This window comes from Onychomys torridus, chromosome 5 (genome assembly GCF_903995425.1).
Source record: "Onychomys torridus chromosome 5, mOncTor1.1, whole genome shotgun sequence".
Classification (NCBI taxonomy): domain Eukaryota; kingdom Metazoa; phylum Chordata; class Mammalia; order Rodentia; family Cricetidae; genus Onychomys; species Onychomys torridus.
Window position 1 is genome coordinate 20,750,730 of NC_050447.1, and position 24,952 is coordinate 20,775,681.

The window sequence follows — 24,952 nt, forward strand, 5'->3', positions numbered from 1 at the left end:
CTTCTGAAATGGTCTGTCAGATACTCTAGGCCTGTAGCCAATTTGAATGCACCAATGATGCTGAGAAACATTAGGTGACTGTCCAGGCTGCTAGCTGTCTCTGTCTACTCTTGCAAGACTCCTGAAAGTTGCTTGCGTCCTTCTCCCATTTCTCAGGTATTATTATATTCCTTCTCAGGTCTTTGATGAGGTTGGAGATTAGCAGTTATAGCTACAACTTAGTATATATACATATATAATATCTTAGATAGAATATATTCAGTATTAGACTCAGGTTCTTTAGGATAGGACACCTTTTGGAATGATCTTTGTAACATGCCACTTACCCATGCTCTAGACTTCCCTGGATTTTACTATGTGTTTTTGCTTGATATTGTTTGCACTTATTGTAATTCCAACTTATCTAGGTCATTATCCCTCATTACTCCTGGACAATATTTGATAACCATCTCTTTGTATATAGTTTTGTATTAGGTTAGAACTTTCTTATTTAGACAAAAGGGGGAGATGTAGTGGATAGCCATCCCAGCATTGGCCTGGAAGTTCCAACCCCCATTGAGGCTTCAGTAATGGTCACGCCCACAAGGCAGGGTGGAGGAGGAAGCAGAAGACCAAGGATCGGGAGGAGGTCTCTCTCTTGGTTCTGGGACTCTGGACGCTGGAGGTAGACCGAGCAGAATGCTCCAGAGAACACTACTGGACTGTGCTATACCTTTGCCAGACCCTGCAACCTACCCCTTCATTTGTAAGTTACCCCACAAAATAAACCTCCCTTTTAACTATGTGGAGTGGCCTTAATAATTTCACCCATAAGCCTGGAAGATTGAGATGAGCATCTCAGATGCAAGGCGGCCTCCACCAAAATCTGACATCCTTGGGCCTGAACTCTAGCCTTGTCTGTGGTACAAGGCTGCAGCCTCCCTCACCCCCTCCCAGTGGCACAGAAGAGCCCGATGCTGGAACCTACAAGTCTGGACCAGTGGTCCCCATGCTTACCGGCAGCCTGCTGTGCTTTGTCAGATCAGCAGGTGTGTAAACATTTAGGTAGAGACAATCTTCAGAAAACTGGAGAGGAATGCTCTCCTTTCTGTTGGTGAAGAGCTCTGAGAGCATCTGCCCTGCCACTGGGTCTTAGGATCACCTGGGAAGGTGAGACAACACCCAAGTTATAGCAGATCGAAGCTGGATATGTTATCTGAGGCCTAGCATTGCTTGCTTTGTGAATTTGAGCTTACTAGTGGAGAATCAGTGCCTAAGACAGTCTCCGTGGCTCCTAAAGGTAACCCCATGGTTCTATAAATGCCTACTAACTTTGAACAGGGAGAATGAGTTGGCACTTCTTCCTATCTCAGAGCTTGGGGATGTTCTGGACGCAGGAATGATGTGCTTATGTGCCTGACTTCTCTAAGAGAAAAGAGAGTTCCTGCAGTGTCTAGACAGAATTTTTCCTTTTTCTAGGCTTTGTAGAATGACCTGCAGGGTGTCCATGCTCTTCAATCAGGTAAACACTCTCTAGTCCTTAATACACTTCCATCAAGCAGAAGAACAGGGTGACACAGGTGTCCCCTGACACAGTGGGAAGGGTGCAGCCAGCACAGATGACTTCCACATCTCCATCCTGAGAAAGTTTCCCAAGACCACCATTAACAATATTCATCACAACAGGAAGAGAAATTCAGAGTTGAAAATGGGTACAGAGATCAACTTCACTGGTATTTAGAGACATGCAAAGTCACATTTTTTTTATTGTTGTGTTACTGTGTTTGTTCAATAGACAAAAATCATTCTTTCAGAAAATTTAATATTCGGTAATGGTCTACAGGATGTTTTTTTTCATATTTCTATGGAAAGAAATAGACACACACATAAATGGGAATTTCTAGAAGTAAACGTAATTGAAATTACATAGATACTCTGGCTCAGAAATGTTATTTCTTGGAACTTGTCCTAGGACATTCATGATTGTGTGTAATGATTTATCTATTACACACACACACACACACACACACACACACACACACACATATTGTTTTTTCAAAGCAGGGTTTCTCTGTGTAGCTTTGTGTCTTTCCTTGAGTTTGCTTTGTAGACCAGGCTGGCCTTGAACTTACAAAGATCTGCCTGCCTCTGTATTGGGATTAATGGCGTGTGCTGCCACCACCGCCTGGCTTATCTATTATATTTTTATTACAGCACCATTTATGATGTTGAGATTAAAAAAAAACCTCAATGTCCCCAAATAAGACACTGGATCAGTAAGTTACAGTTATATGCCCAATTAAATACAACTATTAATAAACTTTAGGTTCACAGTCAATTGTATAGGGTGGCATTGCATATCTGATCCATTTTAAAGTAGAAGGTATACAACTGGTATAAAACTGGACATGAGTCAAAGTGAACAGCTAGTCTAACTATTTAAATGTACATGATTTCAAGTTTTGACTTTGTTTTCCTAGGCTTTTCTGAAATATGTACATATTTTTACATTTGCAATAAGAATACAAAATGAGCAAATATTTTAAAAAGAAAAGCAAGGGAAGGCTGGAAGACATCTAGAGATAGGATCCTAGCTCATTGAAGCATTGTTAAGGAGGCAATAGCTAAACTGACACTTGTAGGTATCCTGGGTGCCCTGGAGGTGGCTCTGGGACCATCTGCATCCTTTAGGCTTCTATGCTCTAATGACTAGGCTGACAGGTCAATCCAGACATTGCTCAGGTTGTGTCCTAGAAACTAAACACTTACTCATTATACCCTTACTCACTCTACTCCCAAGCAATGCCATGGTTCAAGATGGGAGAATTAATAACATGAGGAAGTATTTCCCCTGCCTGATACAGTGGGCATTTATAAAATATTTAGCACACTTTATAATGATCTACAACTGTTTTGTTAATTTATATTCAATGTCCACTAGAGTAGGAATTTTTTTTTGGTCTGTAATGGGATTTTAGAACCTAGAATATATCTTGCTCACTAAGAATCTGCCAAATAAAGGGATTCAGAAGACTGACAGCATCGGAAAGCTAAGCTTAGACATACTAATGATCTAAAGGATGCCATGAGAAAGGACAGCCAAAGAACCTCCAAAAAAGTTGAGTTCATATAGGAAACAAGAACCTCCAAAGACGCCATTGATTGAGATCTTATATACACACAGGTCCTGTAAGGCAAACAAACAAACAAACAAACAAACAAATAAATAAATAAAGCTCTGACAAAACATTATGAAACAAACAAACAAAAAAATTCCAAAGACGCCATTGAGTCCATTTGCTGCTGACCATCTACTACAGGGCCTAGGGCCTACCCTTAAGTCTGGTTTATTTCCCCAGTGAGACTCTTTTGGAGAAAATTAAGTTTTCATTTGTAAATAGTTATTAATTGGAGATAGTTTCTGGCTTAGGGGTGGCGGTATGTGTCCTCTCCTCTAGGACCCCATTTGATGCAGATCTGTGTGGGCCCTGTTCACGCTGCCACAATCTCGGTGACTTCATAGGTGTGTCAGTTATTCTGTGGTGAAAGCCTTGTTTCCTTGGTGTCCTCCATCTCCTCTATCTCTTACATTCTTTCCTCCTTTCCTTCCACAAATACCCTGAGCCCTGAGGGGAGGGTTTTTATGGAGACATCCCATTTAGGGCTGAGTGTTCCATGGTCTCTCATTCTCTGCATGTCTGGCTGTGGGTCTCCATATTTGTTCTCATCTGCTGCAGTGGGAAGCTTCTCTGGTGATGACTGAGCAAGGCACTGGTCTATTAGTATAGCAGAATGTCATTAGGAGTCATTTTGTTGCTACATTCCTTTTGTAGACCAGTAGTATTTGGTTTTACCTTAAGTCCCTGGGCTGTCTAGTCTTTGGTTCTTGGACACCCAAGCAGTGAGGGTTACAGGTTCCATCTTATGGAGTGGGCCTCAAATCAAACCAGATCTGGTTAGTCACTCCCACAAGCTTCTTGCCACTTCACCAGAATGTCCTGCAGGCCGACTGATCACCACTATAGATGGAAGGGTTTGTAGCTGGGCTGGTGTTTACTTTTCTCCTTTGAGAGTATGCAGAGTATCTTCCAGTACAGGGAACACTAGTCAGAAGGGGTGAGAGCTCTATGTAGGCACCAGCTAACTTCTCCACGTCCTGTGAGTTATGGGACATTGCCTTCAGCAACAGCACTGTGCTGCCCGTTTGTGGAGAGCAACCAACGCCTGGGTTGCTTTGCAGTTCACATGGGACCCCTCTAGACAACAACTCACTTAGATGTAACCTTCCTGGAGCTGGAGTCTTCATTGGGTTATGGGAGATGTCTAGCTGAGGCTCTGTCTTCCCTGTGATTTGGCCTGTATATATGCATCTATTTTAAGAAGCTTCTGCTCTATTAGGCTTCCATACTGCTCCTCAAATGGAGTCATATTATGGCTTCCAGTTTTGTTTTTATGGATTTCCTGCCTGTGTGAACGTGTGTTTCTCTTTATCTATAGATGTTACTCAGGCTTTTTCTTTGCTTTTTTCTTCAGTTTGTTTGTTTGTTTTATACTGTTCCGGTTTGTTTCTGTTTTATCTCACTGAACTTTATTATTATTCCTTAGATGTCAGTTTGTTTTCTAACAAGAGACAGAAAGGGTATGCAGCCAGTAGAAAAAGTGGGTGAAGGGGAACTGGGAGGAACAGGGGAAATAAATAGAATAGGGAAAATCATAATCAGGATATAGTGTATAAAAATCTATTTTCAGCAATAGGAAAAATGATTAAATTAAAATTTAAAAAGAAAGTATAGCCAATTAGAAGATCCCTTTGACTCATTCCTATACCACACTGAGACAGATACCTTCACTTAAAGAGACCCAGGCCCACCCAGGGGCTTACATAGGAGGGTAGGAGGTGGCATTCATCACAAAGCTCCAGGGCTCTGCAGGCTGTGGAGGAGCAAACCTCAGGGGCCCAAGAGGAGGCTTAGCAAAGGGGAGGCCCAGGAAGACGGCCACAGGCTGTACAAATCCGTCTAAGCTGACGTGTACTTCCCTAGGACCTTGCCTTGAGCAGTGTTCACCATGGGTGGTGAGGACGGGTGTCCTGGTGTACATGGAGAAGAAAAAGAATACATCAGAGACACAAGACAAGACCTGCATTCCAGGTTGGCTTTGTCACTTTCTAGGCATGTGACCTTGAGTAAGTTACTTCGATCCTATAAAATTCACTTAACCTCATGTAAAATAAGGATACAGACAATTTTTTCCTAACAAGGAAAGGATAGAAGGGAGACTGGATTTGTTGGATAAAAGCATCCAGCCAAATTCATTGGAAAAACTGGAAAATGAACCAGAACTTTGTTTTCTGTCTTAGAAACCTGTGGAAACATTCACTTATGAGGATCTCAGTGTGGAGCTACTTGCTGGGTGAGAGGATGAACAGAGGTGAGCTATCAGTTTTGGGAAGTGGGGAGATTGGAGAGATAGGAACAACAGACATACTTTACTTAATTCTGGTTAAGAAAAAAAAAAAAAAAAAGAGGTTGTGACCTGGCACTCAGCAGCAGCTGTATTCAGGTCAGCCTTGGTGAGTGGAAATCCATGTTGTTGAGCCCATGCGTAACCCCCATCTCTGCCACCATGGCCACTTTGATCATGGACTCATTGGTCAATGACAGGAATGGCCGTGGAAAGAAGCTGACTGTCCACAGAATGGGTCTTCGAGTCTACTTGATTTCCGAACTCCACCTCAGCTGAAGTCTCCTTTTGCTGAGTATTTACATGGGACACAAGTATCTTCATATCTTTTGCCCATTTGGAGAGATCTATCCACGTACTTCTTCCCCAGATGTCTTTCTCACTAATTTTCCAGTCATGCTCTTTCTAAGCTGCTGACCATCCAGCCAATCCATTGGCTACAGCCCATGAATCTGTGAACAGTCGCACATCTGGCCATTTTTTCCTTTCAAACAAACTGTATGACCATTTGTAGTACCTAAAGTTCTGCCCACTGAAAGGATTTCCCTTCACCAGTATCTTCAGGGTTGTCCCAGATAGGGGTTATAATGCTGCAGCTGTCCACTTCTGGGTGGTGCCTGCATAATGTGCAGAACCATCAGTAAACTAGGCCCTGGGCTTCTCTACCTCACTCAACCAGTCATAGGCTATAGGTGTGGATAGGGGAGGCATCATGAAGTCCCACTTCTTTTGTTTGTTTGTTTGTTTTGTTTTTTTGAGTCAGGGTTTCTCTGTGTAGTTTTGGTGCCTGTCCTGGATTTTGCTCTATAGACCAGGCTGGCCTCGAACTCACAGAGATCCACCTGCCTCTCCCTCCTGAGTGCTGGGATTAAAGGCATGCACCACTACTGCCGGGCTCCATGAAGTCCCACTTCTAACTGAGCTTCACCTTCCCGAGGCTGTGTTTCCTAGAGTTGTAAGGTCTTGTGCTTGGAAGCAATCTTAAACACTATCCCATCTCCTTTCTTGTCTGAATTGCCTTCAATATTCCTGCCAAGAGCTCCTATGTAGCACAGCACCTTGTAGAGCAGGCATTTGCAGATGGACTGCTCCCACAGTAAACTAATTCCATCCCTCCATAGTCTAATCGCTGTCCATCCAATTGTCTATCTGTTCATTCTTAAGCATTTGCTAAAATGTCTGGCATTTTCTTCTACAGGAAAGACACTGGGAAAGTAAAAACTACACCTAGCTGCTGATGAATGCTTCTGATGATGTAGGTTTATGATGCTCATAAACCTGTGAGTGTAGTCTTCTTGGGTAGAAGATCGAACATTTTTCCCTTTCCCCAGGTAGCAGCAAAAACAAATCAAGAAACACAGCATTGTTTCTAATGCTCTGACTGTTACACACGAGCTTCTTGCTAAGAGTTCTAAGTTCTACAATGTCTTTTGAAGGACTGTTTTCAAGTGATGGGTTTCCCTAAGTTATTTTCTCAGGTGTGTTATTAGAGTTTTTTTTATTCCCTCTGCACACTCTGTACCTCTTGCGGCCACCCCATCATTCTTGTTAGTTTTCTTGTTTTTCCCAGCTAGTTTCCTCTTCTCCTTTCATACCACACATATTGAATCATCCTGCCTCCCTGAAGGTCTCCTCATAAGTCAGTGTGCCGTTTCCCCCAAAATTAGCAACAGATCTATCATATGACCTTTGGATATATAAATGCCTTGGTATATAGCCAAAATATTCCATTTTCTACTATAGAGACACATCTTCATTCATGTTCATAGTTGCTTTATTCACAATAACTAGGATGTGGAAACAGCTTATGGGCCCATCAGTTGATGAGTAGATAATGAAAATGTGGTACCTATATACAATGGAATTTTATTCAGCTATAAAAAATGAAATTACAAATTTTCAGGTAAATGAATGGAGCAGGAAATACTCATTCTGAGTGAGGTAACCCAGATCCAGAAAGATAAATGTCACATGTTGTCACTCATATGTATATCTCAGTGTCAACATTTTAGATTTGTGTGTTTAACTTGAACTACCTATAGAATTCAGAAAACTAGAAAAGCACCATTGGTGGGAGATAGAAGGAAGATCTTAATGGGAGAGGAGATTTTAAAACACAGGTAATAGGGGTTGGGGAAGAGGAACAGTGTGGGGGTTAAGTGAGAAGAAGGATGAGAGGATAGGGTAGAGGAAGGATTGGGAGTACAGCCAATTAATACCAAAGATTTTTGGAAAAGTAGAACAAATATCTTATGAGCATATATTCATATGAAATATATTAATTGGAATTCCCCTACATAGAGAATAGCACTCCTCCCAGAAACAATGAGTTACCAAATAAAAACCCAGTACCAGGTATGAGATTCCTCCACTCAAGTTGTTAGCCAAGAGTGTCTGAGAGAACCCCCAAAATGGTACAGGCTCCTGCCACTGCTCTGATAGCCCAGCATAAATTTATAGTGAGACTCTGTTGCTAAGGACACCACATCCTTTGGTCACAGGGCATAGAGAAATCAACTTGGTACTAAGCAGGAAGCTTCACCCCTACTGGCTTGCATTCATGATACTAGAAAGGTGGTAGGTAGGCTGCTGGGATGGGGAATTTATGAACAGTCTTTCCCAGTTGTGAACCATGTGAACTATAATAATAACAACCCATAGATTCAATAGTGGCCTTACTTTCTAACTGGATTTAATGTCTGCTTCACAGGAGGAAAACTCATACAAGCTACTCTAAATATGACCAAGAACCCACGATTGGGGAGCTCATAGGCCTCAAGAGGGAACCTATTTGTGGTAGTTTGAAAGAAAAGGACCACCAAAGGGAGTGAAACAATTGGGAGGTGTGGTCTTCTTGGAGGAAGTATGTCACTGTCGGGGCGGGCTTTAAGGTTTCTTTTTCTCAAGCTTCCCTCAGTGTGACAGGCTGTCAATTTCCTGTCGCCTACAAGATATAGCCCTCTCAGTTCCAACACCACATGTGCCTGCATGCTGCTGTGCTCCCCTTTGTGATCTTAATGGACCGAACCTCTGAAACTGTAAGCGAGCCACCCTCAATGAAATGTTTTCTTGATAAGAGTTGCTGTGGTCATGGGGTCTCTTCACAAATATTAAACCCTAACTAAGACACTATTACAGCTGCCTTATTTCCAGCATTCGGAAGGCAGAGGGAGATGGATCTCTGAGTTCAAGGCCAGCCTGGTTGAGAGAGAGAGAGAGAGAGAGAGAGAGAGAGAGAGAGAGAGAGAGAGAGATTTAGTTCCAGGATAGCCAGGGCTATACAGAGAAACACTGTCTCATAAAAAAAAGACACTGTAGCAATTATCTGATAAATGGAAGTGATATCAAACTGCCTTCTAAATTTGCATCTTTTCTTTGAGGGTTGTTCATTTTTATTTTGTGTGTATAAGTTTTTTGCCCAAATGAATTTCTGTGCATCACAGGTCTGCAGTGCCTGTGGAGGCCCGAAGAGGAAGGATCTGAACTCTCTTGAAGAGAGTTACAGTGCTTTGTCACTCTGTGGTTGCTGGGAACTGAACACGGTTTTTGTTTCTTCCAAGAGCAACAAGTGCAATGTACAGAGAGCATGTGTCAGTGGGGTGCTCAGGCACAAATGGGGCACCTGTATCACTCTCCTCTCCCACAGCTCAGGGAGCACTGTGGAAGGAGAAAGGAAGGATTGTAGAGCTAGAAGTCAGGGAGAACTGGAGCAAACCACATCTTCTCGCCATGGCAGGACCAACGCACTCGAGACGCCAGTCAATGTTCTAGCACGGGGAGTGGGGAGTCATGAGTCCCCACCAGTAGCTTAAACCCTTTTGACAGTGTTTGATTGCTAGAGTAGGAAGAGTCAGTTTCTCTAAGGGTGTGGCCACTGGTAGGTTGACTCTACTCCAGTGGACGGCCCCCACAACCAGTATGGAATCCAAACCTATAATGGCCTCCTCAATGACAGGTACTCCTGTGCTCTATGCTTTGCTTATAGGTTCCCCCCGAGTTCTGGGAAGTTTTTATGCCTTTGAGTGGTGGTGGCTTCATCCTGCTATGAACATCCAAAGAATATTCTGGGAAAGAGGGTCAAAGTTGATGTCCTATGCCCCTCCTTGCAGGTATGGTTGGTAACATATGGAAGAAATTACTGTTGTAAGCTCCATAATCATGCCAGAGAAGATAGCATTTTCTGGGATGTTTTATTTGCTTCCATTTGGTATAGAAAGAAACTGGAAAAAGGTTTTAGACTAGGTCTTACAAGGACTACTTTGTGATCTCAGTCACTCTCTCCACTAGACTTCTAAAAGTAAACTAGATCTGTCTCTGAGGACAGACTGTTCCAAATGTGCAATAAAATCCACACACCAAATTGAAAATAAATAGATTTTTCTATATGTAAAAGGGCCCATATTTCACTTTTGAAATGTGGAGGATTGATTAGAATCTGAACTGTGGACATTTTTAATATAATAATGTGAATAGAGTACGGTGCAGAGGATCCAGGCTTCCAAAATAGATCCACCCTTTCTTTCCTTTTCTTTAATTAAAAATAGGTTCTTTTCATACAATATACTCTGATTATGGTTTTCTCCTCACACCCCCCAGTCCTCCCAGTTCCTCCCTAAGTATGGGAGGGTAGAATTTTCAAGCTCTTCTCTTTATTTGCAATATTTTTTAAACAAAGCTATAGTGAAAAATATGCCCCCCTTTTTTGGCTTTCTTCAATGGGTACAGAGTTCTGTTTATTCCTGAACATGAACCTGTGAGGTGCCTTGTGTATGAACTCCAGAAACACTTTGTATTGCAGTCTTGCTACAGGTCCACAAACTTAACTGTTATCACCTGACAGACATTCACAGAGAAAAGCCTATGATGGGTATAAACACTTCCTTGAGTTTGTGGTTCTCAGGGGTTTTATACTCTCTTGTTAAGGCTGCACATGGTGCATATCACTTTAAAATCTTTAGCCTTCCTCTCCTCACATTCATTAAAACATTTTGCACCTAAAGGTAGGAACTGAGGCAGTATTCAGAGTTCTCCTTATGTGTAACATTATAATCTGAACAGCTATGATTCCCCACCAAAATCTCATAAAATCCAGCTGTTGATGTTTCCTTCTGGATGGTCCTCACCAGAGTCTAGTCACTCTCTTTGCCATCCAATCCCTGTTGTGTATTATTCTGCCTGAGTTGTATGTCTTCTCACAGTGTGCTGGAGTAAATAGGGTGGACAGGTTAGTTGCACATGGATTCCATCTCAGCAATTACGGGCAGTTGTCACCCATGCTCATGTAGGACTTTTTCACGATGCAGCTACTTTCTCAGTAAACTGGTAAGAAACCCCTACTCACATAAGTAAGGGCAATAAACCAAGCTGGACTCAGGCGGAATTATTGTTTGGCTCCATCATTCCTGCCCTTTCTGGAGTGAGTGGGCCTTCATTCATGTATCCCCGGGAAAAAGTGGCACAACATCATCTCATCTGTTCCTCCACCCCCACCCCTGTGTGCTAGTTTCCTTTATGATTCAGAAAAGTCAACCATCTATCCACCCCCTGTGGAGATGGCATTCCATGATGTTGGATCTCTCTCCATACTTCCCTCTCAGAGGCACAGACATTCATCTTGATTCAAGGACACAGACTTTTGTTTGATTTACAAAGTTATGGTTTACACTGTGGTAAAAAATAAATAAATAAATAAATAAAAAATAAATAAAACAAACAAATAAAAACCTGAGAGCACAAAGACCAACATTTCCCTCTTGTTGTTTGCACAATATATCAAGGAGTTCATACAATCAACAGAAAGATGCCTTGTTTTGTAGAGCAAACAAACAAGCAAACAGGCAAAAAGTCTTTGTGGAACACCCCTTTCTTGGCTCCAGGCTGTCAAATCTGGCTGGGCCTCCTGATTAGAGCTCAGCATGTTCCCTCTGGGTTGGACTCTCTGCTGCATCCTTGGCCCTGAGCTCAGTCCAAAAGGCCACTTCCTTGTCTTTCAGTTTATAGGCTACCTGTGCTGGGACTCCAATCTGTAGGTAGCCTTCCTTCTGGTCATATTCTGGCCAATGGGGCAGCCCTTCCCCATTGGGATTCCTGTGAGCAGAATAAAAAGAGAAATCCATCAAATCAGCTATGCTGTCCCAATGGTGCTTGGAGATGTATAAGGATGCCCTGGCTTATTTCGGTGGAGAAACCAGTAACCTTCCACAGATGGAGTAACCTTCCACAGATAGACAGGTCTCTACTTCCCGTCTGGGACAACCTGTTCATTTTAAGAAGATTTACATTTTTGTTTGGCTATTAAAATTTCCTCATGTGACACAGGCTGATACTAAGCTGGGCATAAGTGGAAACTTTAGGAAGTGGGGTGTGGTTAGAGGAAGTAGGTCCCTGAAGGCCTGGTCTTGAATAGTGCTCAGACTCCACTGTTTTATCTCACTGCTTCCTTACTGTCAAGAGACAGGAGCTTTTTACACAAACTTGTCTCTACCTTGATGTTCTGCCTCATCACAGGCCCCAAATAAAAAGTCCAAGTGTAACTCAGAGCCTCAAATAATCTTCCATCCTTTGAATTGATTGAAAGCTAATACATGAAATCGCTACTGAGCTGCTGGACAGTATCTAACTAATCCAGTGATATAGTTCAGAAGGCTTTTTAATTGGTTTGTGAAGGAGTTTGGAAATGCTTGGTGAGTGTGCTGCAGAACAGCCAGAATGCAGTTAGTAAAGCAGAATAGCAAGAATTAAGGAGAGTATAGTAGGAGCTAATGTGGAAAAGGACAGAGAAGTCAATCTGCTTACCCACACGGGAATGCAGCCTCTATAAAGAACTATATTGGAAGCAATCTATGTTCCTTTGTTCCTTTGTAGATATCTATATTTTGTCCATTCCCTGAAATTTTACGAGAGGCTGAGTTCAAAGTTGATGTACTATTTAACTAGTGGGAGAAATTTTAGAAAGCATGGTATTCAGGCAGTAGCAATGGTATTTTCTGCTGATTGTAATCTGTTTACACTAAGATTTAGGAGCAAAAATCACAGGATAAAGGCTTGCAATTCAGAGTTTTGCCAAACAAGGAGCATGCTTAAAGTTGTGTACAAGGACAGTTCTGTTGCTTGAGTGGGTAGTGCTCTGGGATCAAGTCTGTTGTGTATAAGAACAAAGAGGAGTTACTCTAAGGATGACTTGGGAAGCCGCAAATCAGCCCATCCCAGACTTTCAATATAAAGTTATTTTGAAGAATTTGCTTTGAGAAGCCAGCACTAGGGAATTCTGCCCCCCACAAAGTGGCCTAAGGAAGTGATTCTCTTGAACGTATTTTTTCCATATTCAGAGAGCTGCTGCAGCTCAGATTTTACAGAAGCCTGACAAATCTCAGGCCACGGTTGCATCTCAGCATTGTCTATGTGGTGCTGGTTTTATAAGCATGCTGACAGAATACAAGAGTTACAGAGTCATCAACGCTTCTACCTGATTTCAAATGAAGGTTTGGGAGGCCAGCAAGTGGGGGGAAGGTTTGAAGTCCCTGCTAGCAATACTGAGAGCATGATGCATGACACTGTGAAAGTGAAGCTCGAGCTGCTATGGAGACCCTGATAAACTAGAACAGGCAGGGCCAGCAACATTTGCCTAGGAAAGATTCAGACCAGAAGAATAGCTGGCTCCAGAGAGGTCCTGGAAGTGCAGACAGCAAAACCATAGAGTAGAAGTTTCTCAAGTCTTTCAGGGCCCATGTCTACCAACAGACTCCTGGATGCTGGACACACAGCTTCAGCAATTAAGATATTTTTCTTGTACTTTGGACTTGCTTTGCTACAATTCCTTGATGCCACTTTCCTATTTTACCATTCATGATAGGAATGTGTGGAATTTGTCACTGTATCTTGGAAATGTTACTGTTGGAGACTCAAAACTAAGAGTTTCTGTAAGACTGAGGAAGTCATTGACTTGGACTTCTAATTAGTATTGGAAATATTGATGTTGTGTGATACACATGCACCTCTGGAAGTCACAGGTTATGATTTAGAGCTTAAGTATTCCTCCAAAAATGTATGTGCTGGTCTTAATTCCCATCTGATGGTGATATTGGGAGTTGATGGAAAATTTAAGAGTGTCCACTAGTTAGAGGAAGATGGTCATAGGGAACATGCCCATGAGGAGCATATTGGAACCTTGGCTTTATCCCTTATATCTACTTCCTTATCACCCTTATGTCTACGTTCTGATTAACAGGGCTATGGAGCTTTGATCTACCCTACTTCCCACCACAATGTTCTGTATTGACATAAGATCAGAGGGAACAGCCAAGTGTCTAAGAATTGAAACCCCTGATCTGTGAGCCAAATTTTACAATCAATTATTCCAAATGAACTGTCTCATAGATTTTGTCACACCTACAAAGCTGACTAACTCTGGCCTCGTTATAAGAGTGCTATGGTGTTAGGGAAAAGAGGTAGACCACTCAAACTTTAGAAAACACTCATTCTCAAAAGCTATGGGCCTTTGCACCATAGCCTCAGGCCTAGCCCAACACTGAAACCAGCCTCACCCATTCCGAGCAAAGTTGGCCCAGAGTTTCATCACCATCTTGCTGAAGTTGACCTCCTCTTCTGAGGCGCCCCCTGTGGAGGAAAAAAGAAGATGCTTTGACTATATGAGACTTGGTTTACAAGGCAGAGTAGCAGTAGGAAGCCTGTAAGAAATACAGACTTTTGTCGGGCCATACTGTCCTCAGTGCATCTGATCGCTTCTGATCTCAGAAGCTAAGTGTGTTTGGGCCTGGTTAGTACTTGGATGGGAGAAATGAAGAGTCTTGGCCCCTATCACATACTTATTGAGTCCAAATCTAACTTTTCTGAAGATCCTGCTTGAGCAGGCCCATACTTTTAAAGTTCAAATGACTTTATTCCATAAGTTGTCTGCCTTTATCTTCCATGTTCAGCTGCCTGGTGCTTTCCTCTTGGGTACAACGACAATAGTCAGTTACCTCTGACTTAGCAGGGTTGGTGACTTTTTGATTTGTTATCACTCTCTTATCCTCACACCTTTGCACAGATTCTGAAAATAATCAGAACTGTCGAGAGCCTGAGGAGTCCTATAGTTTGGACACCCCCTGAGACAGTGGTGCATTGTAAGAGATCACTAGTTACACGCAGCTGCTGAGAAATAAGGTATTGAAGACCTCTGTAAAAGCTTCCCTTAAATACCTTATAATTAAAGATATCTAAGTATTTTAGATATATAGGTAGATGGAAAGAAACACAATAGGCCTTGTTAAGGTTAGCAAAAAGTTTAAATCTCCTCTTCTGTTCCAATAGGTTCTCATGGGAGGAAAGTCAAACCATGGCATTCTTGCCCTAAGGAGAGCCTATATGCAACCCATTAAATCTTTTCCAATGTCACAAGTTAGGATGCTGAGGATAACTATGACTAGGAATGTACAAACACAATCATGTGTGTTAAAGGAGAACATGGCTGGGAACTGTCCTATAGCTAAGCCCTGTTACAGAACATTAGGAAAGTCAGTTTAAAAGGACAAACTTGTTCAAGGCCAGCAAGCCAAGACCCAAACCTAGGCTTCATATCACCAAGGCCAAAGCCAGACATTACCTTTTAAAAATGGGGCTCCCCATACTGAGAAGAGATCATCACCGTGGTCTCCTTTCAAAGTCTTAGGTCTCTTGTCTGATACACAGCTCGGCTGATACTGAAACTCATACATGTAGGTAGGAGCTCCAGCATCTGTGGAGACATGGATTCATGCACAGTTCACATTACTAGACACATACCCTAGGCCATACAGTTGAATATACTCCTCATCTGTAGAGGAGATAAAGACAGTTTTAAGAATGGTGTGGCTTGCTTAGGGCTGCACAGCTGGTTAATGTGGAATTAGGGTTTGAACCGGGTGTTTATTGAATGAACAATTAATGTATCCCCAAATGCAATAAATATACGAGATGTGTGTTAATGATGACATGGTTGTATCTTGGTTCTAAGACAGTCTAGAACCTCATGGATGTCTTTCATCCAGTCTAGCTTTGAGCATTCCTAGGGATTTTCTGAGCTCTACAGAGCAGGCTGAAGAAAACCCAGGCTGCCTCTCTGAAAATTATGGTAATTAGATTTTTTTTTTAATCTATGCAGAAACTAGAGGTTTCATAGTTCATACCCAGCTGTGTGCTTGGCCCAAGGATAAGATCATAACAGGAAAAAGTAATGGTAAAACAGAAGTGACAAGGCAAGAATGAACTAGAGTTTCTGTCAACTCTCTCCCCATCTCCTCTGCCTCCACAACTCCCCGACCAAGCCTCCCACACTCACCAGCCCCCTCACCAACCCTTCCACACTCCAAACCCCCCGACAAGCCTCCACACTCACCCGACAAGCCTCCACACCTCACCGACGAAGCCCTTCCACACCCCAAACCCCCCGACAAGCCTCCACACTCCACCGCACAAACCTTCCACACTCACCGACAAGCCTCCACCCTCACCGACAAGGCCTCCACACCCACCGCAAGCCTCCACACTCACCGACAAGCCCCCTTCCACACTCCACCCCGACAAACCTCCACACTCACCGACAAGCCTCCACACTCACCGACAAGCCTCCACACTCACCGACAAACCTTCCACACTCACCGACAAGCCTCCACACTCACCGACAAGCCTCCACACTCACCGACAAGCCTCCACACTCACCGACAAGCCTCCACACTCACTGACAAAGCCCTGTGGGTGAGTTAAGATGCCACTTTTCTTACAGCATCAGCAGAGCCACCAATCCTTGCTCCTGATGTACCAGCCCCAACACAGAGCCTCATAACTGGGCACTAGTCACAGCAGTGCTCAGGTGGCCACAGAGGAGTGGCTATAAGAAGGCAAGGGTGAGCATGTCAGCCTGGTGGAGAAATTTGACAATTTTGCCCCCAGGGAAGTAAAAGAGGATTGAAATTTGCAGAAAAAGTAAAAATCGAAACAAAAATAAAATGTATAATTATATCCCACTGTTTTATAGGCTATGTATTTTATATAGATATACGCTTATATATACATATGTATACAAACCTTTATATATTTATAATTTTATTTTATCATATATGTTATAATAAACACATTTGAAATAATTTTGTGTATATTTAATACACTTTTGTCATTATTTCACATCATAATATATCCACTGACAAAACTTTTTAATGACATATGTCTTCCCAGTATAGGATGAGGAATAATCACCTTTGACATTTTCTCTTATTGTAACCTTGGCAACCATGTATTCTGAAAGCCATTTATAGAATAAATGCTTCAAGATAAGTAGAACTTGCTGGAAAGAGGGTTTTCTCTTGTCTCTGCCACTTGGTAATTTTAGAAGGGAACTCAGACTCCAGATATGCAGCAAAGATCTTTTGTGAATGAAAAAATACATTTTACACAGCACACTCCCCAAGATACTTTTATTACTTTTTGCTCAACCTCTGATATTTCTAAACTTCTTATAATCACAATGTGATATTTGGAAGGAAATTAAGACATACATTTTAGTAGTTACAAGTTGTAATAATAAGAAAAGCAAAGACAATGGGGTGCTGTCTCCAGGCTACACATTTGAAAAGACAAATTGCAGAGGGAAGAAAACAGACGGAGGATAGTAGTAAGAAAGTAGTAAGAGAAGCTATGCCCAAATTCCCCAATATATCAAGCTGGCTTTGGAGATGGAATTGGCTCACTCCCTCTCTAAACCCAGACATACTGCTAAAAGAAAAGGTTAAAAGATTCTTGTGTTCCAAATCAGAAGAGCCCTCTGGTGTGGGACAGAGAAAAACCAATATTTTTATTTAAATCAGGTTGAATATAAATGTGATCTCTTTCTAAAGAAGAAAAGGGGATATGATATAGATATAATAGGATAAAAGGGTAGATTAATGAATTTACTTCTAAAGAGCAACAACTTGTTTAAAATGTTTTACATTGGTATAGATTTTAGTCTATTGATACAAACTTAAAATTAATTTTGTTATACTGTGTGTATATTTCTACTCTTGTTCAAGGCATTATGTTTGTACAGCTCATTTAAAATTGTAATGGATAATTTAAAATAGATTAATAATTAGTTATCTATGATAATCATACTTGTAGCCATGTTAGTTAAGTCTTCTAGGTATACATAGATATATTTCAGATAGATAAGTAATCTTCAAATACTTCAAAGACCTATAGAATATGGCATTTAAAATATTTTTAAAATTTAGACTTTCTAGACAATGAGACATGTCTGCTCCTGGCAGCACTGATTTACTTCAGAGAGGAGGATGGGCATCAAGGACACTCTATATGGAGTTTATCTTCTTCTTGGATAAAATAACTATTTGGGCAAGAAACTGTTCTTGCCCAGACTGCTTGATCAACTGGACATGCAGGACCCATAGAAAGGTGACCACTGAACTTTGCTTTCAAAATGGTCCTTCAGGTCCCTGCTTCACAGAGGAAACTTCCAGACATTCTACAGGACACAGAAAAAAGTGAACAAGAGACTCTAGACCTGTGGGCTGAAGACAGATGCCCCAACTTTACAAAGAAACATTAGGTGACTGTCCAGACTGTCAGCTGTCTCTGTCTACCCTGCAAGACTCCCGGAAGTTGCTTGCATCTTTCTCTCATTTCTTGGGTAATAGTATATCCTTCTGAGGTCTTTGATGTAGTTGAAGACTAGATATGTATAATTTTCCTTAGTTATGATAAAAGATAAGTTAGATATAAAACCTTAGACTCATGAATATAGGATAGATAGAATATTTTGTTTAATTTTGCCAAAACAAATAGACTAGATATTATAACTATAATTCTTGCTTGATGATTCTTTTGTTATATGTAATTTTACTATGTAAAAGTTAAAACCTTCCTTTAAAAAAAAAAAGAAAAAGGGAAGTGCTGTGGATATCGCTCTGTATAAATACAATGCCGATTGGCCAGTAGCCAGGCAGGAATTATAGGCAGGACAAGAGAAAAGAGAATTCTGGGAAGTGAAAGGCTGGGTCAGAGAGAGTTGCCATGACAAGTGAGATGTAAGGTACAGGTAAGCCACGAGCCACGTGGCAAGTTATAGATTGATAGAAATGGGTTAATTTAAGATAGAAGAAGTAGATAACAAGAAGCCTGCCACAGCCATACAGTTTATAAGTAATATAAGTGTCTGAGTGATTATTTTATACGTGGGTTGTGGGACTGTGGGGGCTTGGTGGCACCTGGAGAGAAGATCTCCAACTACAGTTTATTTCCAGAGACTGTGGCTGAAAATGCTCCCCTTCTAGGATAGGTTCCCAGAATTAGGTCAGGAAGCACAGCAGCCTCCAGCTGATGTTAGCCAAGACACAATTATAGCATTAACAGTGAAGATAAAGGAATCCCCAGGAACATCAGAGATAAGAACTTCACAATCAAGGAAATGTCAAACCTACATCCAATGTCTTAGAAGAAATCCAGGGTCTGGGAGATCAGGTAATACAGACAGTGTGCTGGAGGAAAGTGGCCCCAGCCTGGAGCCCTGTGCTCAGGAAAGGGCCTTTCAGAGGTGAGGGGTGAGGGAGACACAGCAGCTTTCTCCAATAGAAGCTGTGGAACTCACTGCCTTTGGACCTGCCTCACAGGAATGGCTAAAGCAGGTCTTTTAAACTAAAGCTCCAAGAAATCTAGTAAGACATCAAAACCACACGTGTGAAGCAAGCCATAGGCAGGACATTAGAATTATAGTTGAAATGTGAGCACAATTTTATCCTGTGTGGTACAAAAGGTCAATAGAAATTAATTAAACCAATATTTATAGATGAGACAAATTAATCAACTGGAGTTGCAATAAATTATGATGTTTGCCCAGATGATATAAATTCTGATATCAGAAACATGAAGAAAGTATGTGTTCTTATTCTTAATCTTAATCAAAGTTACACTGTTATTGGCTAAATATAGATGATGTCCCAGGAAATAAAGAGCTTGTTACCAAGGCTGAAGACCTGAGTTCAGTTCCCATAACCCATTTATCATCTGTAGGAGTTTTCTAATGGAGTCTTTAAGGCCTTTGTATACAGAATCTTATCACCATAAGGACACTGCCTCCTTCCTCTCCTATTTGTTTTCCTTTATCTCCATCACTTGTCTATTGCTTTAGCTAAGACTTTAAGTACTGTGTTGAACAATGAGAGAGGGGAAATACTTGATTTGTTCCCTTTAGTGGAAATGCGTTGAATTTCTCTCTATTTAGAATAATGTTGGCTTTGAGCTTTCTAAATACCACCTTTATCATTTTGATATATGTCCCCTGTATTCCTGTTCTTTCCAGGACTTTTTTCATAAATGGATGGTGGATTTTGTCAAAGGCCTTTTCTGCATCTAATGAGATGATCATGTGGTTTCTGTCCTTCAGTTTATTTATGTGGTGGATTATGTTTGTTGATTTCTACATGTTGAACAATCCCAGTATTATAAGAGACTACTACAGATGAATATATGCACAAGTATTAGATAACTGAAAGAAATGTGTCATTTAAGGGGATTGTATGTACCTAGTGCACTGGGAAATTGTTTAAGATGGTTAAAACAATCATCATTGTCAATGATAAGTTCTGTTGGCTATTGTAAGCCCCCTTCTGTCAGTGGTGAAGGAGGAGCATCTTGCCTCTCTAATGTACAATTATTGGGGTCTCCTTTGCTGTTCTGGCTCCATTGGACTAAAGGACTGTCAGTCAGCCAGCTAAAGAACCCTTATGCCATCATCAACCAACTTGAAAACTCCACAGACTCTTTGAGACAATCATACAGTGAAGACAGTTGAGAGCCCTGGCTACTGAGGGTACAGCATCACCAAGACAGTTTGAAATAATGTGCACCAGACATTTTGCTGTCATAAACCTTAGTGAAGTCTAGATGATCTTATAGCCATTTGCCCCTAGGTCAGAGGAGCAGCAGTTCTCTTGGCCATCTACCAGATGGCCACCATGACTAGTGGTAAAGACACAAGACCTTTCGATGCAAATACCCCTCCTCTGGGTCTAAGTAGGTTGTCCAGGATTACTTGGTGATATGCCTGAGAGATGCTGGTCTGTGCTCCCTCCTCAGGTACTAGAACATCAGGCCTAATGTGAGGCTCTGGAGGGCTCTTCTCTTGCCCGATTCAGTCATGAAGGCAGTGCTATACTCCAAAGGGGTGACAATGGATAGAGGCAGAAATGGAAGAGGCAGTAGAGCTGCTGGCAGGCCGAGGTGCTGAAGCAGAAGCAGCTGAACAGCTTGAGAACAGCCAAGCCAGGAAGATAGTCAGTGGAAAGAGAGACAGCAGGAGATGATGGGGAACCTGGACTGAAGAAGGATAGAGGCAATAAGGTGCTAGCAAAGGAAGACTGCAGACCCTAGTTGACAGAAGAATTCTGCAAAGGATACGGAGTTCTTTAGGCCCAGGGTTCCAGACCCTGGGTCCAGAACTAGAACTGTGATACTGACCAGTATTACAAACTAAGGAACTTTACACTCATGGGACTACATAAGAGTTGCAACACTGGTTGCTGTTAAAAATGGAGGAATTTGGATGCCTATACCCACCAGCTTACTGCCTACTGCTTTTGCAGAAGATTCATTGACAGCAGCAAAAGACTAGGGAATCCTGGCTTCCTGGGCCTACACGGGAGCTGAACCATTTGCAGGACTAAGTACTGCATGTGTTTCATGTTTTCCAGTAGTGCATGGCTGTAAGATGAGAGGCTGCCCACTGCCTTTGACTCCACCTGTCTACATCCACAGTCAAGGCCATCAAACACAGCTGCCAGAGACCAGTGCTTGGAGAATTTATCCTTGATAATATCTGGACAGAGCAAAGCACCCCTGACCAGCACTAAAACAGGTAAGTATCTGCCGCAACAAACCAAATTGAGACAGAAACAAGAAGAAATAGTCAATCTGAACAGATCAGTGTAGAATAAGGAGACTGTAACAGTCATTAGAAGTCATTGATGGACAATGAAAAAATCAGATTATTACAATTTCACTGATAAACAGAACCACAAATTATAGGAAGAGTTTGTGGTACTAATCCTTAGACTCTTCCCTAATATCTATAAAATTATTTTACTGAGATCATCATTAGCCTGATGCTAAAATAGGACAGGGACATAACAAGCAAATAAAATTATAGTCCAATATCCTTCATGATCATAGACATAAAAATCTTCAACAGCATTTTACCAAATAGGATTAAACAACATATTAAAAGTGCAATTCTTGGGGCTATGAAGATAGCTCAGTGGGCTGGTCATCAGGCTGGCCCCCAAGTCACTTCCTCATCTTTCTAGAGAGTTTGCTGGTATCACCTCCTAGATTACATTGCATGCGAACCTTTTCCTCACAGATACTTGCTGGCAGAAGCAATACTAGACATTGCAAGCCATAGGGAACTAGCCTTCGAGACCTGACCCTCAGCAGATTTCATACCTGTTTATGCTGAGGGTCAGAGGTTAGAGATCTGTCTGGTGAGTTCAGGCTCCCACCCCATTCTCAAGACTCACCTCTGTGATTACGGGCCACAATTACAGATGGGACACCAAACATGACATCTCCCACCAAGTCCAGGAACAGGTCCTTCTTTTTGACAAGGTTGTCTGTCCCTCCTAAATACTTCTCAGTAGCAGCAGGAATCAGATTCTCAGAGATGTTCTGAAATGGATCAGAAAGTGACCACCTAACCTGTTACAACAGGGCCTCTCAAGGTGGTTACCATGGATTCATGGATTCTGAGCCACTTGAGTTCTGTGCCAAATTCCCCTAGGTTTGGGGGTGAGTGGACAAGAGGGCAACTTTTGGAGGAGAGTGTGTCCCAGGGAAGCCTAATATAAACTCTCTAGGTTCATTTGTTTTTAATAAATTTTAAGTTTAATTTTGGAGGGTAGGCATCTCAGTAATATATCATTAGTGTCCCACTGGCTTCAGTGGCAAAAGTCTACATGACTAAAGCCACCTACTGGTTTAGGAAATGCTTTCCAGTGGGTGATATCTCCAGCTCTATCCTGAAAGAAAGGTCTTTTCTCTACGCACACATATACACACCCTGGGTTCTCAAGGGAACAGTAATTTTTGCTATCTTCCCTTATTCTCTGGGAAAGGCACCTTTGACATCCAGTAAATTAACTTCAAAATAAAGTATTCCTGGGAAATGGAATAAAAAAAGTTGTAAGATTTGCAGTTACATAACTTCTCTTTAGCTTTACATGGATCTGCAGATCACAGCAACCTATATGCCCAAAGAGCAGAGAACCCAAAATCTGTAATCACCAGTGGTATGCCCTTCTGCTATACCTCCTCATAGCAACTTACATAAGTCTTATGCTGCCAGTCCCTGCCTCCATCCTATTTGGTTTACTAACTTAAAAACAATTTTTTCCCCAAGAACTTGCCTGCAGTCACCAGCAGTGAGATGTTTGATTACAAATCACAAATGTGAGTTTCTTATAAAGATTTTAAACTGGGAAACACAGAAATCTGGAGCTGAGTTCCACATCTAAGGATGTTTCAGCCACTGAATAAATGTGTGTTTCAGGAAAAACATACAGACTTATTATTTCTCAGACAATTTCCACGACTCCCTCAACTCTTACAAAAATGGGGTAGGCCTGCCACAGGAGGAAGGCAGCTGTCTTCTGGTCCAGTGTGTCTTCAGAGAGTGGAAAGCCCTGAAACTGTTAAAGAAACATTTATGAACAGTCATGAATATAGCATATATCTTATATACATACATATTAAAATATCTTCTTTGTAAGGCCTATATATTTTTATTAAATTTTTTTATTTATTTTATATGCCAAGCACAGTTTCCTCTCCCTCCTCTCTTCTTATTCCCTCCCTCCACCTCCCATCTACCCCCCATCCACTCCTCCTTCATTCAGAAAGGGGCACACCTCCCATGAGAGTCAACAAAGCATAGTAAAGCCTATATTTTATATATGTAGTTTATAAATACTTCCATATATAGTGTATATGTATGTGTGTTTACATATATTTGTATATAACACATAAAACAGTTACCCAAATAGTGAAGTAGCATCTAGGTCAGAATAATATAAAAGTCAGAGTTCAAGGCAGATGATTCAAGCCCTTGCCCACAGTCTCAGATGACCAAGGAAGTCAAAGCCAGCCATGGCTGTACAATTTATGACCCCTTTTATGACTCAGTTTTATGTAGAAGTTCTTCTGCAAAGCAGCTATATAATCATCCATATGTCCATACCTCATTCAAACCTCTGCAATCAGAGACTTGTCCCTACTCTAGCAACTAACAGACATGCCCTAGCTTGACACCAGCTTAGGACACTCAGTGGAAGCTACTCTATTTTTCAGCCTGAACTTGCCTCTTCACTCCATTTCCTTCTCCTTAGATGTCCTTGCTTGCTCCATCTGCACAGGTATTATCTCTGGCCCTTACAGCCTATAAATGTCAGGACTCCTTAAAGAAAGGTAATGTTTTGAGAGAGGAGTTTCCAGGACTAAGATTCCTAGAGGATAGTTGGGCTTTCTGGATAATGTTGCCATGGAAATACCCACTCCTAACAATGGGGACATCTGTTCTGGTCTCAAAGAGAGCTGAAGAAGAAGGAAGGCATCAGGGGTTTCGTGACGGTTGGGACTGTGAGTATACTTGTGTAAGAGGCATGTGTGTGTACAGCATTCTCACCATTGGAATGATCCAGCCAAACTCCTGCTTGTTGATGCCCACCATGTAGGGCACAGTGTTGAAGCTCTTCTCAGCTAGGATCTCTTCCGGTGCCTTTGGCAGCAACACTCCATCAATCACAGTGGGCAGGAAGGGATAGCTCTGGGAAGATGGAAATGCAGTGTCCATGACTGTCCTACTCAGGCCTGATTGAGATATGTATATCACCCTTGTCAAGGCTTAGGGAACATTGTGGAAGGGAGCATGTAATTATTGGAAGACAGAATGAAGACATGTGAAACCACCTTCTCCAGACAACAATTTCTATTAATAATTTATTATCCTCACTGGACCCACACAAGGCAGGCCCTATTAATACTAAGTTAAGGAAGTGGGATGGGCTAACAGGGTCCTGCCATTTAACTCTGCATTATTAACTGTTAATAGACTCTAGTGAGGAGGAGCTAGTGTCTTGTTGTATACAAACTGATGAACCCACCAGTATCCAAGAGTTAGCTTTAAACCCATGATCACATGGAAAGCTCTAGATAGTTAGGTAGGTTGCAAAATAAAACAAATAGTTATGAATATAAGAGAGAGATTTATGGGAAGAAAAGGAGCTGGTAGGTTGTAAAGAGGTTAGAGATAAAAGTAGTTGGTATGTATTGCGTGCATGTACAGAATTCAAAATTGTTTAGAAACAAATTTAATTCATATTAATTGATTTTTTATTTGAAAATACCATAACAAAACTTAATACTTTGTATGCTAATTTAAGAAAATTATAACTGCCCCACCACACCATCCCTATCCCTACATACCCCACAT

General features: G+C 41.6%; 1 protein-coding gene across 3 annotated transcripts in view; it reads right to left on the reverse strand.

The window, feature by feature from the left end:
• Positions 1 to 11,345: 11,345 nt before the first annotated feature.
• LOC118584334 (liver carboxylesterase 1-like) overlaps positions 11,346 to 24,952 on the reverse strand; it is a 31,508-nt gene continuing 17,901 nt past the window's right edge. For all 3 annotated transcript variants that reach the window (XM_036188517.1, XM_036188516.1, XM_036188515.1), the window contains exons 9-14: positions 24,146 to 24,286; positions 23,073 to 23,153; positions 21,987 to 22,134; positions 15,047 to 15,178; positions 13,986 to 14,058; positions 11,346 to 11,529 (exon numbers count right to left, since the gene is read on the reverse strand). In XM_036188517.1, the coding sequence (XP_036044410.1) occupies positions 11,346 to 11,529; positions 13,986 to 14,058; positions 15,047 to 15,178; positions 21,987 to 22,134; positions 23,073 to 23,153; positions 24,146 to 24,286 (759 nt within the window). The remainder of the gene's footprint in view (positions 11,530 to 13,985; positions 14,059 to 15,046; positions 15,179 to 21,986; positions 22,135 to 23,072; positions 23,154 to 24,145; positions 24,287 to 24,952) is intronic.